The sequence below is a fragment of the Peromyscus maniculatus genome, chromosome 23 (genome assembly GCF_049852395.1).
Source record: "Peromyscus maniculatus bairdii isolate BWxNUB_F1_BW_parent chromosome 23, HU_Pman_BW_mat_3.1, whole genome shotgun sequence".
Classification (NCBI taxonomy): Eukaryota; Metazoa; Chordata; class Mammalia; order Rodentia; family Cricetidae; genus Peromyscus; species Peromyscus maniculatus.
Genome location: NC_134874.1, coordinates 25,793,171 through 25,810,801, shown reverse-complemented (window position 1 = coordinate 25,810,801; position 17,631 = coordinate 25,793,171). Strand labels below are relative to the sequence as shown.

At 54.5% G+C, this 17,631-nt stretch overlaps 2 protein-coding genes across 12 annotated transcripts in view; one reads left to right on the top strand and one right to left on the bottom strand.

Moving 5' to 3' along the window:
• Positions 1-1,097: 1,097 nt before the first annotated feature.
• Ncf1 (neutrophil cytosolic factor 1) lies at positions 1,098-11,177 on the top strand. Its single transcript, XM_006971334.4, has 11 exons — positions 1,098-1,229; positions 3,219-3,299; positions 4,290-4,365; positions 4,498-4,663; positions 5,193-5,248; positions 5,622-5,744; positions 6,052-6,159; positions 8,473-8,590; positions 9,209-9,316; positions 9,861-10,006; positions 10,189-11,177. The coding sequence occupies exons 1-11, from the start codon at positions 1,158-1,160 to the stop codon at positions 10,305-10,307; spliced, it is 1,173 nt and encodes a 390-aa protein (XP_006971396.1). The 5' UTR covers positions 1,098-1,157; the 3' UTR covers positions 10,308-11,177.
• Positions 11,178-14,223: 3,046 nt separating this feature from the next.
• LOC102904287 (general transcription factor II-I repeat domain-containing protein 2) overlaps positions 14,224-17,631 on the bottom strand; it is a 41,780-nt gene continuing 38,372 nt past the window's right edge. For all 11 annotated transcript variants that reach the window (XM_076560586.1, XM_076560590.1, XM_042267696.2 and 8 more), the window contains one exon: positions 14,224-16,205. In XM_076560586.1, coding sequence (XP_076416701.1) covers positions 14,629-16,205 — 1,577 coding nt within the window. In that variant the 3' untranslated portion in view covers positions 14,224-14,628. The remainder of the gene's footprint in view (positions 16,206-17,631) is intronic.

Here is a 17,631-nt window from a genome sequence, read left to right as displayed (position 1 = left end):
GGAGGCCCCTTGGATTCTGAGACAGGGTCTAAAACTGAAACCTCACCTGGAAGGCTGGCCTGACTGGCCAGTGAGTCCCAGGATCCCTCCTGACTCTGCCTTCCCCAAGGTGCTGGGATCCAAGGCACACACCAGGCCAGAGAGAGGGCTCTGTGGCTAAGAATTCCTCTCTTGCCGAGGAGCTGGGTTCCATGTGAGCATCCATGTCCGTGTAACTCCATCTCCAATGGGTCCAGTGCCTCTGACCTCCGCAGAAACCTGCCCTCACGTAACACACACACACACACACACACACACACACACACACACACACACACACACACACATTTAAAACTAATAACAAACAGAACTTGGAAAGCCCACGCTACCATACCCAGCTTTTCTTTAAGGTGAGCCCTGGTCCTCTCTGGGTGGTGGTGATGTACCTACCACAGAGGCAGGAGGATCTCTGAGTTCGAGGCCAGCCTAATCTACAGAGCAAGTTTCAGGACAGCCAGGGCTACACAGAGAAACCCTGTCTTGAAAAAACAAAACAAATTCAGAAAAACAAAAACAAAAAACACTCAGGTCCTCAGGCTTGTATGCCAAGGACTTAACCAGCTGAGCCATGTCCCCAGTGCCGTGGTATTTTTTAAGACAATCTCGTGTAGCCCAGCTGAAACTGGCCTCTAACTAACTCCGGATTCTCCTGCCTCAGCTTCCCGAGTGCTGTGATTACAGTGTATCTCCGTGCCTGGCGGACTTGCTGTTTTGGGTGAGGTTATTCAAAGGCCTCCGGAAGGGGAAACATCTGAGTAGACACTTAGCGAGCTTGAGGCGGAGAGATATACACAGGAGCCCAGGACAGGAAAAGGGGGCAGGGCGGGTGCAAAGGTCCTGGGGTGGTTCAGAACTGCAGAGAGGCCCACGTGCCCGGGGCTGGGGGATAGGCCTTACCCCCAGTACCTTAGTGCCCCCCGGGTGCCCCAGCCACTCCGGCTGCCCCAGCCACGCCGTGGGAGGTCCAGCAATCCCCAGAAAGTGAAAGACTGAGCAAGAGTGTCCGGGCACTCCCCGCCCCCACCCCACAAGCAACAGAAACCACTTCCTCTTTTCAGTGTATTTAAGGCTCAGCAACGCCGGCTATAGGGAGAAGTGGCCCCTGCCACTGCCCAGCCATGGGGGACACTTTCATCCGCCACATCGCCCTCCTGGGCTTCGAGAAGCGCTTCATTCCCAGCCAACACTATGTGAGTAGCGCTGAGTGGAGCCCTCGGTGGGGATGATGCTGTCATCCTGGTGCTATCCAAAGGCAACCTGGACCAGGGGAGGGGATGGGGGGGTGGGGCGCCAGGGGAGGATATAAGGGGTGTGAGACCGCTCCGGCATGGATATAAGGGGGTACTTCTCGGGCACCAGGTTCTTGTCTCTGGGCCTCAGGCTTCTTATCCAGGACTCTGCCATTCTGGGCAGACATTCCTGTGCACCCCTCTCAATGGCTTCCCTCTCTGTCCCCATACTGAGCCCTGATCCATGCTCAAGCGCCACCACCCCGTGTCCAGTGATTAGGAGCGAGGCTCGCTCCTCCCAGGGAGAGGCCCGGCAAGGAGAGGCTTGTAGACTGTAGCCGGCTGTCTGTCTTCTACGATGCTGGCCACAGAGTTTAGCTCCCCAGGAGATGACATCACCCGGAGGGAGGGAAACTGTCCCCTTTGCCCTGGGAGAGGCGAGCTGGAGAAATCTCTGCCTGTGTATATAGACTTCATCATTGGGCCTCTGAGGGGCACCTGGTTCTTGGGCGGTGTTTGTGGGGGACATGTAAAGCATTATGTGCTGAGTGCATCTCCCCCTTCTGCCCTCCCTCTCTAAATATAAATATTCTGAGTCATTCCAGAATGAGCGTGAGACTCTGGAAACCAAAGCCACACCAAAAGAGAAGATTGCGGTCATTCTAGGGGTTTCCTTCATATCCTCCAGTCCTCCCCCACCCCAGAGACAATCACCAGGGTATGTTTAGAGGCTCACAGTGTAGCTTAGGTTAGCCAGAACTCAGGGCAAACTTCCCACTTCACCTTCCAAATGCTGGGATTGCAGACATCTCTCTGTCTCTCTGCTCCTCTCTCTCTGTCTCTGCCTCCGTCTGTCTGTCTGTCTCTCTCTCTCTCTGCCTCTCCCTGTCTGTCTCTGCCTCCGTCTGTCTCTCTCTCTCTCTGCCTCTCCCTGTCTGTCTCTGCCTATCCCTCTGTCTCTCCCTCTCTCTGCCTCTCCCTGTCTGTCCCTGCCTCTCTCTGTTTCTGCCTCTCTCTGTCTCTGCCTCTCTCTGTCTCTGCCTCTGTCTCTCTCTGATTCTATGTCTCTCTCTCTGTCTCTCTCTCTGCCTCTCCCTCTCTGTCTCTGTCTGTAGCCCAGCCTGTCTCTCTGTCCTTATGTAGTCTCCAACAACCTGAACACTTCCCACTAAGCCCCACAAATTAGTAAATAATTTATTTTTGTGTATTTCACCTGCATATATGTCTGTGAATCAGGTATGTGCAGTGCCCATGGAGGCCAGAAGAGGGCGCCAGATACACGGGCACTGGAGTTACAGATGGTTGTGAGTCCCAGTGTGGGTGCTGGGAACCCTGCGGGGGGGGGGGGGGTGGCAGTACTGTCTTTCACTTTCCATTTTTCTGATCTCTAGCCCTAGACACTCCCCACTCTGTTCTCAAAGGTCCCTCTTCTGTTAGCACAGTGGGAACAAGGTTTCCTGCACCTGTCATTCGAAGCCTAGCTGGGGACTGTGGCTAGAGCGCTTGAAAAACAGAAAGAAAGGAGCTGATGAGATGGCTAGCGGTATTTACCGCCCTGTCTGATGATCTGAGCTCACTCCTCAGGACCCAGCAGGTGGGAGAAGAAAACGGACTCCCACAAGCTGTCCTCCGACCTCCAGCTACACCCCATGGCATGCGTGTGTACATGTGCACCCGTGTGTGTGTGTGTGTGTGTGTGTGCACACACATGCACTGAGAAAACATGAAAAGGATTTTCTAACGCACCGGAAGTTGACCACGTTGGTTGGTCTGCTTCTCAAAGCTCCCGAGTCACCGAAGCTCATGCCCATCCTGTGACCCAGGCTACCCCCCAAAGACTGCCTCACCACAACCCCTTTGGCTCCCATCCAAGGCTACAAGGCAGCCCAGGGGCACAGCGTGGTACTCGTGGGTGCTGAGTGCCCTCCCCATGCTCTGACGTCCCCTCAGGTGTACATGTTCCTGGTTAAGTGGCAAGACCTGTCGGAGAAGGTGGTCTACAGGAAATTCACCGAGATCTACGAGTTCCATGTGAGTGTTGGGGGTGCACTACCCTCAACTGCGGCTCTGCCTTTGCCCAGCGAGTATCGAAAGAGGCCAGCCTGGTCTACGTAGTGACTTCCAGGGCCAGCCAGGGCTACAAAGTGGGACCCTGTCTCAAAATAAATAAATGGCCGAGAGGTGGTGGCGCACGCCTTTAATCCCAGCACTCGGGAGGCAGAGGCAGGGAGATCTCTGTGAGTTCAAGGCCAGCCTGATCTATAGAGTGAGTTCCGGGACAGCCAGGGCTGTTTGTCTCGAAAAATAAATACATAAACAAATGAGACAAGTACAGACAGACAGACAAAAGAGACAAGTAATATTTCATATGCAAAGGCACTGGGGCACGATTAGCCTGGAGTGTCCACAGGTGGCACTGTGAACAATGTAAACAAAGTAAGAGAGATTGGGGGGCGGGGGCTGGAGAGATGGCTCAGCGGTTAAGAGCACTGGCTGCTCTTTCAGAGGTCCCAAGTTCAATTCCCAGCAACCACATGGTGGCTCACAACCACCTGTAATGGGATCTGGCGCCCTCTTCTGGCCTGCAGGTGTACATGCAGGCAGAATACTATACATAATAAACAATCAGAGAGAGAGAGAGAGAGAGAGAGAGAGAGAGAGAGAGAGAGAGAGAGAGAGAGAGAGAGAGATGGGGGAAGATGTATGTGAAGCAGAAGGCAGCATGCGTGGAACCGATGGTTTCCCTTCCCAGTGAGTGTTTTGAATGGCTCCAACTTAGATCTTTTGGAGTACCCCCCCCCCTTTTTTTTTCTCACGTATCTTAGGCTGGCCTCAAACTCACTACACAATCAAGGATGACTTTGAACTGATCCTCCTGCCTCACTTCCGGAGTGCTGGGGTGACAGGAATGCACCCCCATACCCAGCTTATGCAATGCTCAGGGTGGAACCCAAGACTTCAAGCATGCTTGGTAAGCACTCTGCCACGGAGCCCCAGCTCAGGATTTCTTCCTCTATCTAGAAAATGCTGAAGGAGATGTTCCCCATCGAGGCTGGCGAGATCCACAGGGAAAACAGGGTCATCCCACACCTCCCGGGTGAGCAGAACTGAGCCCCTCAGTAGGGTCCCCCTCCCCAAGGCCCCTCGCCTGCTCCCCGAAACCCCTTCCCATATACATTTGGACTTGACCTTGCGTGTATACTCATGGGTCTCTGGTGCCCCTACCCAGCACCCAAATGGTTTGATGGGCAGCGTGCTGCCGAGAGCCGCCAGGGCACGCTCACAGAGTACTTCAACGCCCTCATGGGACTGCCCGTGAAGATCTCCCGCTGCCCACACCTGCTGGACTTCTTCAAAGTGCGGCCTGATGACCTGAAGCTGCCCACGGACAGCCAGTGAGTAGCCACCTCCCTGGGGAGGGGACAGGAGAACGGAATACAGAGGGCGGGGAGACCCAAGTTTGGAGAGGATGAGGGACTGACCCACAGGCACACAATGCTCTAAACCTGGGACCTGGCCAGTGCTGCATCTACATAGACTCACGTCACCGTGGGGTTTGCTGGAGGCCCTAGGAGGGCCCCTCCCTGAGAGCTGATGGGGGCCCCTCCCAGGCCAAGCATCTCTATCTAGCTGGTGGAGAAGGCCTTTGCCACCTCCCTTGGGTCTGCAGTGGGCTGTGTTTCCTCTATGCCCCCCCCCCCCCGTTTCTAAGTCTGGCTGTGTAGACAACCCCTCATTCCTAAGACAGTCTGTGTCCCACCCCCAGCTCCCAGGGCCGGGCCCGTGGAGGCCTTTTCTCTGTGCTGACCATCTTTCCCGTGGTTCCTTTTGATTCTGGGAAGTCCTCCTGCAGCTCTAACTGAAGCCTTCCCTTCCCCAGTGGGAAGCTGAGGGCCTGCTCCATATTGCCTGTTCTCTCTCCAGGGTGAAGAAGCCAGAGACGTACCTGATGCCCAAAGATGCCAAGAGTAACGTAGCTGGTGAGAGGAGTGTCCCTCATCTTCTCCTCCTCCTTCTCTTCTTCTCGAGCCTAGATTTCTCCTATTCATTTTCTGTCCCTGCCAGCCCCGCCTGTCCCTCTCCTGCCTAGCTATTGGCCGGTCAGCTCTTTATTAGACCAATCAAAAGCCTTAGGCAGGCACGGTGAGACAGATGCAACGCATCTTTACATCATTAAACACACATCCCTACCTCATTAAACCAATGCAGCATAAACCGACGTAACGCACCTTTACACAGTTAAAAGTAATATTCTGCAGCATGAACAAACGTAATTTGTTAAAATAATATTCCGGAACGGGGACTGCCCTCCGTGCTGGGTCCACTCACCCTGCCTGTCCCCGCTCTGTGCAGACATCACAGGCCCTATCATCCTTCAAACCTACCGCGCCATCGCTGACTATGAGAAGAGTTCCCGCACGGAGATGACGGTGGCCACTGGAGACGTGGTGGACGTGGTGGAGAAAAGCCAGAGCGGTCAGGCTCCCCCCAACCCCCCGCCCCTGGTCCTGGGGTGACAGAGCCTTGAATTCCATGCAGGGGCTCTAGCAGCCTTTGGCCTCCAGCTCAGGCCTATCCCATGCTTGGATTGCGTCTAGGGGTACTGTCCTACCTGCTCCTTGCAAAGGGCTCTGAGCTCATGCTGATGGGGTGGGATTTGGGGGTGGAGTCTGGGGACAGGACGAGCATTCGGTATTCCCTTCTCTGTGTCCTCACCACCCTCGTGGCTGAAGGAGGCTGCCAGGCACCACCCCTCACTTACCTCTCTGTGCCCTTGACATAGGCTGGTGGTTTTGCCAGATGAAGACAAAGAGAGGCTGGGTCCCCGCATCCTACCTGGAGCCCCTTGACAGTCCCGATGAGGCAGAGGACCCGGATCCCAACTACGCAGGTGCTTCCTGCCCTCTGAGGCAACATGGGGTGTGGGATGAAGGAGAGGAAGGAATATGGGGACACGAAGAAGCCAGTATTCCTGTTATTTTTAGCTTGGAGTTCTGGGTAGATGGTGATATTGTTAGAAAAATAGGACGCACCGGGCAGCGGTGGCACGCACCTTTAATCCCAGCACCCGGGAGGCAGAGCCAGGCAGATCTCTGTGAGTTCGAGGCCAACCTGGGCTACAGAGCGAGATCCAGGACAGGCACTAAAACTACACAGAGAAACCCTGTCTTGAAAAACCAGAAGAGAAAAGAAAAGAAAAGAAAAATAGGAGGCAGAGAGAGGGACAGGGAGGAGAAGATAGTGAGGACCCTGTGAGCAGTGGGGAGCCCGGTACAAGGGAGGGGGAGCAGAAAGCTGAGCTGACTGAGGCTGGGAAGGAGGGCTTCCTGGAGGCAGTGTCATCATCGATGAACAAGGAGGAAACTGGCAGCTCCGGGGCTTGAATGGTCTGCACTGAGTTTGAAAGCAGAATTGTTTGGTCATGTTTTAAGATTGAGCAATTCCACCTGGGTGTGGTGGGGCACGTCACCTCACTCTGGTCACCTCAGCTACTCAGGAGCTCAGACAGGAGGAGCTCAAGTCTAAGGCTGCATCGGCAGGATGCAGGGCATGCATGACCCAGTCAGCAACATAGGGACACCCTGCTACAAAAACTGTGTGTGTGTGTGTGTGTGTGTGTGTGTGTGTGTGTGTGTGTGTGTGTGTGTTTCTAGTTTTCTTTTCTTCCTTTTTTTTTTCTTTCTTTCTTTTTCGAGACAGGGTTTCTCTGTGTAGCCCTGGCTGTCCTGGAACTCACTCTGTAGCCCAGGCTGGCTTCGAAGAACTCAGAGACCCACCTGCCTCTGCCTCCTGAGTACTGGGACTAAGGGTGTGCGCCACCACCGCCCAGCTCTAGTTTGCTTCCTATTACTGTGATAATCACTATGACCAAAAGCAGGGTGGGGGAGCAAAGGGTTTATTTCCCTTACACTTACAGGTCACAGTCCATCACTGAGGGAAGTCAGGGCAGGAACTCAAGTAGAGGCCCTGGAGGAGCACTGCTTATCAGCTTGCTCATTTTGCTTTCTTATACAATCCAGGGCCACCTGTCCAGGGATGGCACTGCCCACAGCGGGCTGAGTCTTCTCACATCTACCATTAATAAAGAAAATGCCCCATAGACTTTCTTACAACCCATTCTGATGGAACCTCAAGAGAGCTTCCCACTTCCCAGATGACAACTTGTGACAAAACACTTAACCAGTGTGTCTACCCACACTACACACACACACACACACACACACACACACACACACACACACACACACACACACAAATGCTATGAGTGTAGCCCGATAGTAGAGCTCCTGCCTAGAATCCCCAGTGAGGGGCTGGAAATGTGGCTCAGTTGTAGAGCTCCTGCCTAGAATCCCCCAGTGAGGGGCTGGGGTGTGGTTCAGTGGTGGAACACCTGCCTAGAATCCCCCAGTGAGGGGCTGGGGTGTGGCTCAGTGGCGGAGCACCTGCCTGGATTCCCCCAGTGAGGGGCTGGGGTGTGGCTCAGTGGTAGAGCCCCTGCCTAGAATCCCCCAGTGAGGGGCTGGGGTGTGGCTCAGTGGTAGAGCCCCTGCCTAGAATCCCCCAGTGAGGGGCTGGGGTGTGGCTCAGTGGTAGAGCCCCTGCCTAGAGTCCCCCAGTGAGGGGCTGGGGTGTGGCTCAGTGGTAGAGCACCTGCCTAGAATCCCCCAGTGAGGGGCTGGGGTGTGGCTCAGTGGTAGAGCACCTGCCTAGAATCCCCCAGTGAGGGGCTGGGGTGTGGCTCAGTGGTAGAGCCCCTGCCTAGAATCCCCCAGTGAGGGGCTGGGGTGTGGCTCAGTGGTAGAGCCCCTGCCTAGAATCCCCCAGTGAGGGGCTGGGGTGTGGTTCAGTGGTAGAGCCCCTGCCTAGAATCCCCCAGTGAGGGGCTGGGGTGTGGCTCAGTGGTAGAGCTCCTGCCTAGAATCCCCCAGTGAGGGGCATGTTCAACATGGTTCAACAGTAAAGCTCTTTCACTGCATGTTGCAAACCCTTGGTCCCATCCTTATATTGTTGAGAATAAAATCTCTAAAAACCTAGAGAGGGAAACCAAGAAGGAATAGATCTGAGGGGACCGAGGAGGGACTTGTGTGTCTGTGGTGGCTGCTGGACAGTTGGAGGAAGCCTAGCACCTAGGGAGCAGGGAGTAGAGTCCTGGGAGCTGAGCAGACAGACTCTCACCTCACTGGGTGCTTCCTCCGTGGACCAGGTGAACCCTATGTAGCCATCAAAGCCTACACTGCTGTGGAAGAGGATGAAATGTCCCTGGCCGAGGGTGAAGCCATCGAGGTCATTCATAAGCTCCTGGATGGCTGGTGGGTGGTCAGGTAGGAGAGCCCCTCCCCCTGCATACATCTACCTGGGTGGGCTCTGAGCTAGGCTTGGCTAGGCTTGTGATTCTGGAGTTCTCCTCTCCAGGACCTTCCGAAATCAAGCAATCAAAACCAAAAGCAAGCAAGAAGAAAATGACATGGACCGCCGCCCCCCCCCCCCCCCGCCCCCCGACAGGGTTTCTCTGTGTAGCTTTGTGCCTGTCCTGGATCTCGCTCTGTAGACCAGGCTGGCCTTGAATTCACAGAGATCCGCCTGCCTCTGCCCCCCGCTGCGGGCCGAGTGCTGGGATTAAAGGCACCCCGCCCCCCACCTCCCCCAGTGCATTACCGCTGCCCGGCCAACATGGGGACTCTTAAAAGTGTCCACAACGCACTCCTCGGCAGAATACACCTCTAACTTTCTCCCCCTGCCCAGCCTTGGAAGGGAGGGCTGGGGGCGGGGGAGACGTGTGTTGCTACAGATGAGGAAACAGTCCGGCCTTTTGGGTGTGGATGTTTGGAATCTCTTAGCCTGCATTGGTTCCCCTGGTTGAGGCACCCTGAAGGCCTCCAGCTCTGGGCACACCCCCCTCATGACTACTGCCTGAGCCTCCAGTGTGGCCCATCTTGCAGGAAAGGGGATGTCACCGGCTACTTCCCATCCATATATCTGCAGAAGGCTGGGGAGGAGATGACCCAGGCCCAGAGGCAGATCCGAGGCCGTGGGGCACCGCCGCGCAGGTGAGAGAGGGGGCCCCCGAATGGGTAGGCCTGAGGGAGACCTATGGGGGGGGGGTCATAGGTTCCTGGCAGGGTAGGTATCAACCAAATTTAGTGCCGTACCTTCGCTGTTGCTAGATGTGGCAGACACAGGGATGGAGGGGAAGGTCGGGACAGAGAGATAGGGAGGAGCCCGCTGATGCTTAGTGTCCTTTGGGATGGTCAGTGAGGCCGGGGCAGTCTCAGAGTAAGGACATGTTGATGGCCAGAGCGGGTATGGGAAACAGGCCTGGGCTCTGAGACAGGGTAAGATCCGTGACCCCCAGTTCGTGTAGGTTCTTCTGCCTGCACCCCACTTGCTAAATATAGGCTTAGGACCTGAGGGGGTGCCACAGTCCCTCTGCACCCACTGGCTGAGGCCAGACTTAGGATTTCAGGGTGCCACCGTCTCTCCGCACTCTACTTTTTCTCAGGCCAGGCTTGGGGTCCCATGGGTGTCCACTCCGTGTCCCCTGTCAGGGGACAGGGACTCCGGGGTGCTGACACCTCCATCTTGCTGGGCCAGGTCGACCATCCGCAACGCGCAGAGTATCCACCAGCGTTCTCGGAAGCGCCTCAGCCAGGACACTTATCGCCGCAACAGCGTCCGATTCCAGCAGCAGCGCCGCCGCCCCGCACGACCCGGGCCGCAGAGCGCAGAAGGCGCAAAGAGTGAGAGCCAGAACGGGGCGGGGCCAGAGCTGGAGGGCGGGGCTAAGTCCTAAGGGGCCCGGGTGCAAGGGGCGGGGCAAGACCAAGTTGGGTTGCACGAAGTGGGGGGAGATCAGGACTAGAAAATACGTGCCGCTTAGGGCTAGGAGGCGGAGCCTCATAGTCCCGACCTTCCTTTGTAGACAATATGCCGTCCCAGCACACCAAGGCGCAGCCCGCCGTGCCCCCGCGTCCTAGCGCCGACCTCATCCTGCACCGCTGCACAGAGAGCACCAAGCGGAAGCTGGCATCTGCTGTGTGAGGGCGTGTGGCGCCCAGAAGGCGTCCCATCCCTATCCCTGTATATACTTGTATATAGCCTATGGTCAGAGGTTCCTCCCTTGCCATAATAAATGTTTGGAGTGGACGGAGACTTTGCAGCGAAGGACAGGGCTGGGCTTCGCTCCAAGGAGGTTGATAAGATGGGAGGGGAGAGCGAGCGCTGCTGGGGGAGTTTGCAGGTACAGAGAAAGATCGGGTTGCATGTTGCTTTAGTCTTGGCCAAGAGCAAGTTTGCAGAAGGCCAAGTGCCTTACTATGGCCCGAGACAGCAGTTTTCAACCTGTAGGTCAGGACCTTTACACGGGGTCACCTAAGGCCGTGGAAAAAAACAGATTTGTATATTATGATTCATAACAGTAGCAAAATTATAGTTGTGAAGTAGCAATGAAAATAATTTTATAGTTGGGGGGGGTCACCACAACATGAGGAACTCTTCACGGGTCTCAGCATTAGGAAGGCTGAGAAGCAGGGCCCTACAGGAAATGCCCAGCTGGCAGAGGGCTTGACTAGCATGCACCCAGGGCCTGGCTTCCATCCCCTGCACCCCATAATCGGGTGTGTCAGCGGTCCAGCATCTGGGAGGAACTCAGGCTCATGTCTGTAAATTCAGAACCAAGAGGCAAGAGAGGCGATGTTAGGTTCAAGGTCGGCCTGGGCCATGGAGTGAATTTGAGATCGTGTTGAGCTACAGTGTGAGACCCTGTCTCAAACCGCTGCACCCCAAAATGTAATCTTGGCATAGCGGGTCCTGGGGGTTATGACGGAAAGCAGCAGTCATTAGTGTGGACAGTGCACACCACTTTCAGGTTCTAAGACCTTGAGAATGGTTCCTTCCCCAAAGGCAAAGAAACTGCTGGCTAATCTTTTTTTTTTTTTTTTTTTTTTTTGGTTTTTCGAGACAGGGTTTCTTTGTGTAGCTTTGCGCCTTTCCTGGAACTCACTTGGTAGACCAGGCTGGCCTCGAACTCACAGAGATCCGCCTGGCTCTGCCTCCCGAGTGCTGGGATTAAAGGCGTGCGCCACCACCGCCCGGCCTGCTGGCTAATCTTATATCAGCTTGAGACAAGCTAGAGTTATCTGAAAGAGGGGACCCTCAGTGGAGAAAATGCCTCCATGGGGCAGGAGAGGTGCCTCAGCGGGTGAGGGCTGAGCTGCTTTTCCAGAGGACTCAGGTTCAACTCCCAGCATCCACATGACAGCTCACACCTGTCTGTAACTCCAGTTCCAGGAGATCTGACACCCTTACACAGACATATATTCGGGCAAAACACCAATGCAAATAAAATAAAAATAAATACACATTTAAAAAAATATTAAAAAGAGGAATGCCTCCATAAGATCCAGCTGTAAAGCTGGATGTGGTGGCATATGCCTTTAATCCCAGCACTTGGGAGGCAGAAGGAGGTGGATTTCTGTGAGTTCAAGGCCAGCCTGGTCTACAAAGCAAGTTCTAGGACAGCCAGGACAACAGCGAGAAACCCTGTCCTGAAAAACAAAAACAAAAAAAGAAAAAAATCAAGCTGTAAGGCATTTTCTTAATTAATGATTGATGTGGGAGGGAGCCCAGCCCATGGTGCGTGGGGCCATCATCCCTGGGCTAGCGGTCCTGGGTTCTATAAGAAAACAGGCTGAGCAAGTCATGTACACACCCTGGTCAGCAGCACCCCTCCATGGCCTCTGCATCAGCTCCTGCCTCCAGGTTCCTGCTCTTACTTCTTTTGATGATGAACAAAGATATGAAAGTATAACCCAAATAAACCTTTTCCTTTCCAAGCTGCTTTTGGTCATGGTGTTTTGTCACAGCAATAGAAACTCTGACAAAGACAGAAACCGTGATGCAGAATGGAGCCACACATCTTACAAAAAAAGACAACTTTCCTAACAGGGTCTGGTGGTACAACGCCTGTCATCTCAGCTGCTCTGGAGGCTGACACAGGAGGACCACAAATTCCAAGACAGCCTGAACAACTTAGAGAGAATCTATTTCAAAATGAGGCTCAGTGGTAGGAGCACCTGCCCAGTGAGGGGCTGGGGTGTGGCTCAGTGGTAGAGCCCCTGCCTAGAATCCCCCAGTGAGGGGCTGGGGTGTGGCTCAGTGGTAGAGCCCCTGCCTAGAATCCCCCAGTGAGGGGCTGGGGTGTGACTCAGTGGTAGAGCCCCTGCCTAGAATCCCCCAGTGAGGGGCTGGGGTGTGGCTCAGTGGTAGAGCCCCTGCCTAGAATCCCCCAGTGAGGGGCTGGGGTGTGACTCAGTGGTAGAGCCCCTGCCTAGAATCCCCCAGTGAGGGGCTGGGGTGTGGCTCAGTGGTAGAGCACTTGCCTAGCAAATATGAAGCTTAGAGTTTAGTCCCTCAGACAATGCCTTTTTTTTTTTTGTCATGAAGTTCTCAAATGGCTGGCCAGTGGCTAAGCGAACATGGACTATGCTGGCCCCTGCAGAGATGAGGGAAAACTAACCAGTGTATGGATGATTCTTGGGACAATAATTCAATCACCAGAGAATTGAGAGGCCCGAGGAAGCTCCTGGAGCCCACTGGGTGGGGATTTCACAGTCTGCCTACTGAGAAAGCTTGGCACTGACCACTGTCACACAAAACTGGAAAAGTCAGGCCCTGCCCCAGCTCCACCCTTGTTTATTCATGCTCACAATTGTTTAATGCAACATAAGCCCGGTGGTGGCTCACACCCTTATCCCAAGCACTTGAGAGGCAGAGCCAGGCAGATCTCTGTGAGTTCGAGGCCAGCCTGGTCTACATGGTGATAGCTCCAGCCTGGGCCAAGGATACATAGTGAGATTCTTCTCTCTCTCTCTCTCTCTCTCTCTCTCTCTCTCTCTCTCTCTCTCTCTCTCTCTCGGCAGGGTTTCTCTGTGTAGCCCTGGCTGTACTCACTCAGTAGACCAACCTGGCCTCAAACTCAAAAAGCCACCCACCTTTTCCTCCGGAGTGCTGGGATTAAGGGTGTGTGCCACCAGGCCTGGCTAGCTGGACCACTTTTTATGGTGTGTGAACTAGATTCGCTCTCATTAGGTAGGTGTGTCCTTGTGGGTTGGATTTGTCTGGGCCTCTCCAAGCCCCATCCCTTGACTGATGGACATCAATGCCTGGTCTCAGGAAATCGCAGCACATCAAGAACCACCCTCCAGGCCAGTCCCCTCCCCATTTATCTGGCCATACAACTCCACAGACATCTCATTGCCATGGTTACTGAAGAACACCCCCACATAGTCCATTTTCTCCCACAGTGGCAGTGCTTATCAGCCCCCACAGTCCCAAGTCACATTCCAGGGTAAAGGATTCTGGAGCAGACGTCATGGAGCGTTCCTGTAATCCCAGATCTCCATCCCACCCTCCCACCTCCACCCCGAGACAGGGTTTCTCTGTGTAGTTTTGGTGGCTGTCCTGGATCTTGCTCTGTAGACCATGCTGGCTTCGAATTCTCAGAGATCCACCTGGCTCTGTCTCCCGGGTGCTGGGAGTAAAGGCGTGCGCCGCCGCCGCCGCCGCCACCACCACCACCACCACCACCCGGCTTGTAATCCCAGATCTTTTAAGGCTAAGGCTAGGTCAGCCTGGTCTGCATAATAAAATTCTGTGAGGAGGAGGAGGGAGAAGGGCAGAGAAAGGATGGAGGAAGAGTGAGGAAGAGGAGGGAGGAGGAAGGAGATGGCAGCCTTTAAGCCTCAACTTACCTGTTAAACCCTGTGTTAGTTACCCTCATTTTCTAACTCACTCCTGACAGGTCTAGCTCCAGGCACACAGCTCAGGAATTGCAGAATACAGGACAATCGTCTCCAGACGATTAAATTCAGGAGGTTTGGAGACCACAGGCCACAAGCTGGTAAAATGGGGAGACACATGTATGTGCGTACACCCCCTCAACACACACACACACACACACCTTTCACAGTGGGTTTATTGAAGACTGCATTATGAACAACACAGGTCAGTCGGCAACAAGAGGCACCCAACACTGGAAACACCTGCTTTGGGTTTTACTGAACTATAGCCAGGTGTCAAACGTCATCCGAACAGGTGTGATATGCAAATTAGCATCCCAATTAGGACTCTTCTTTTATTAAGCCAAGAGGTTTAATAGTCTGCCGTTCTCATCTCACAACCTATTTGGACTGGAACATTCCAGGTCTCCACACACAATTTCCACTCCTTCCCTTTCTCTTCCAGCACTTCCTCTGGGGTCTTGATACTGATCCGGAGCCCAGGCTGACCTCAAACTCGAGCTCAGATCCTCCTGCCTTGGCCTTCCCGGGACTGGGGCTTCAGGCTCCAGCCCCCTGCCCCCTCACGTTGCTGCCTGGAGCGCCGAGCCCCACTGCGCCTCCTTCTTGCTCAGCTTCATGATGGAGAAGAGCTGCTCGCAGATGTGGGTGCTGCTGAACATGGACAGCATCTTGGCACAGTGGCTCCTGTATTTGGGGTAGCTGCTCCAGAGGTGCTTGTAGAAGTCCGGGACGCCCACCTTGTCGTACTTGGTCCGTAGCACCGTGTTGCACTGGAGGTCGATCACCTCCATCTGGAGCTCCTCGCGCACGCTGTCAATCTTAGTGGCGAATGGGGAGCTGAACAGGGTGAGCTCGTTTTCCCAGGCCTCGAAGTCCGACAGCCGCTTCTGGAACTCAGCCTTCAGTTCCACGATCTTGGGGATGTAGTTGAGGCCGTCGCTCTCGCTCCGGGAAACCGACTTCAGCGTGGGGAAGTGGGCCAGGTTGTTTCTGGCCAGGTGCGTCTCCCAGAGGCACAGTTTTGCCAGGAAGGCCCGGATGAAGTCGTACATCTGTGTCACGATCTGCGAATGGCCTTGGAGGGAGGCGTCCAGTGTGTTGAGGTGCATTGTCATGTCCACTAGGAAGGCCAAGTCCAGGATCCAGTCCCGGGAGCTGAGCTGGGGCATGGGTTTGCCCCGGGAAGACATGAACAAGTCGATTTCCTCCAGGGACTCGAAGAACCTCCTGAGGACCAGCCCCCGGCCCAGCCACTTGAGCGCCGTGTGGTACAGCAGGCTGCCGTACTGGGTGTCCAGCTCGTAGAGCAGCGTCGTGAAGTCACCGTGGTTCAAGCCGCGGGAGCAGATGCTGTTCACCGACTCCACCACCACGTCCATGACGTGGCCCATCCTTAACTTCTGGGCGCACAGCCACTCGGGGTGAATGATACAGCGCACGGACTTGAGGTCGGCTCCCTTACAGCACGAGGCCACCCTGGCTCTGAGCTTCGTCACCAGCCCACTGTGGGCGTCCACCATGGCCGGGGTGCCCGTGGAGGCCACGCTCACCAGCTTGGACCACTCAATGCTAAACTTCTTAAGGCTCTTTTCCACGTGCAGGAATATCTCGTTCCCGGATTGGGCGCCTGTCATGGGCACCGTGTCCAAAAGCTCCTCGGACACGTCGAAGTTGTCATCGACGCCGCGGATGAAGATGGCCAGCTGGGTGGTGTCGTTGATATCCGTAATCTCGTCGATGGCGATGGAGTACGCCACGAACGACTGGATTTTCTGTCGTAACTTCCTCCGTAGGTTCACGGTCAGGTCTTCCACGGGCTGTGTCACGGTGCTCACGGGCGGACTCGCGTTGGCGAATGCTTGCTCGGGGCCCACGATGTCCGAGGACCCCACGAGGTACTTCTGCAGCCCCCTCTTCAGGTCTCGAAGCTTCTCGTCCCGCGCCGGCCCCGAGAACTGGTCATAGTGCCGGCTGTGGTTGGTCTGGTAGTGGCGGCGCAGGTTGTACTCCTTGGACACCGACACGCTTTGCTTGCAGATCAGACACGTTGGGATGCTCTGCACCTCCACGAAGAAATAGGCTCGCTCCCACTTTTCTTGAAACACTCGGCCCTCCTGGTCTATCTTCCGCTTTCCCACTTTACAGAGACACGTAATGGTGATTTTGCAGCCCCCTAGCCCTTACCCTGACTTATTGTATTTTTCAGAGAGGGTCTCCTGATACCTCCTCAGCTGGCCTCAAACTCACTAGCTAGCCGACCTTGAATTTTGATGCTCCTGCCTCCTCCACTTCCTAAATGTGAGATTATAGGCATGTGCCCCCATGGCCCACCTCTCTCTGGGTCTCTCTACATAGCCCCTGGCTGTCCTGGAACTCACTCCGTAGACCAGGCTGGACTCAAACTCACAGAGATCCGCCTGCCTCTGCCTCCTGAGTGCTGGGATTAAAGGCCTGAGCCACAACACCTGGCTCTCTCTCAGGCTTTTTTGAGAGGCCGCCTTACTCTGTAGCTCAGGCTGGCCTTGAACTCCTAGCAGGACTCCTGCCTCAGTTTCCTGAGAGCTGGGATCGCAAGTGTGTGCCACCTTGCCTCACTTCCAAGAGAGATTAGAAATATTAAAGCAGAGGAGATAGATGACTTAACCTGCTGTAGATCTCAAAAGACCCAGGGTAGACTCAGACCCCCACCTACCTCCTGTTGAGTAGTGTGGTTAAGTGTGCATGTGTTGGTGGGGTTTGAGTTTGTTTCGGCTTTTTTGAGACGTGGTCTCACTCTATAGACCAGGCTAGCCTAGAATTCATACAGTTAATTCTCTTGGATCAGCCTCCCTAGTGCCAACATTATAGATTAGACGTAGGCCAGCACACCTGGCTCCGTGTGTTGGTGTTTGAAGCCACTATAAAGGTAACACAAATATGAAGAATTATCTTAAGGAAATGTAGTTGGGATGGGGGTGGAGGGGATGGAGAGATGGCTCAGAGGTTAAGAACACTGGCTGCTCTTCCAGAGGTCCTGAGTTCAATTCCCAGCACCCACATGGTGGCTCAGTCATCTATAATGAGATCTGGTGCCCTCTTCTGGCCTGCAAGCCTACATGGAAGCAGAATACTATATACATAATAAATCTTTAAAAAAGAAAATGTAGTTGGGTAGCCAGGCAGTGGTGAGCACGCTTTTAATTCTAGCACTTGGGAGGCAGAGGCAGGCGGATCTCTGTGAGTTTGAGGCCAGCCTGTTTACTGTCTACAGAGTGGGTTCCAGGATAGCCAGGGCTACACAGAGAAACCCTGTCTTGAAAAACAAAACAAAACAAAACAAAAAAAAAGAAAAAGAAAAAGAAAAAAAAATGCAATTGGGGGCAATTGTGGTAGAGTGCTTGCCTACTCTGCATGAAGCCCTGGATTTGACATCTAACACCACCTAAAACCAGGCATGGTGTCATGAGTCTGCAATCTAGCACTTGGGAGGTGGAAGCAGGAGGACTGCTGTGAGTATGAAGCCAGCCTGGACGACACAGTGAGTTCTAGGCCAGCCTGAGACTGCAGGAATGAGACACTGTCTC

Bases quoted from the DNA above. Each gene is read 5' to 3' on its own strand.
- Ncf1 (XM_006971334.4), top strand. From the start codon at position 1,158: ATGGGGGACACTTTCATCCGCCACATCGCCCTCCTGGGCTTCGAGAAG. The intron at 1,230-3,218 runs GTGAGTAGCGCT...ACGTCCCCTCAG, and splicing joins TCATTCCCAGCCAACACTAT to GTGTACATGTTCCTGGTTAA. The intron at 10,007-10,188 runs GTGAGAGCCAGA...CTTCCTTTGTAG, and splicing joins GAGCGCAGAAGGCGCAAAGA to ACAATATGCCGTCCCAGCAC.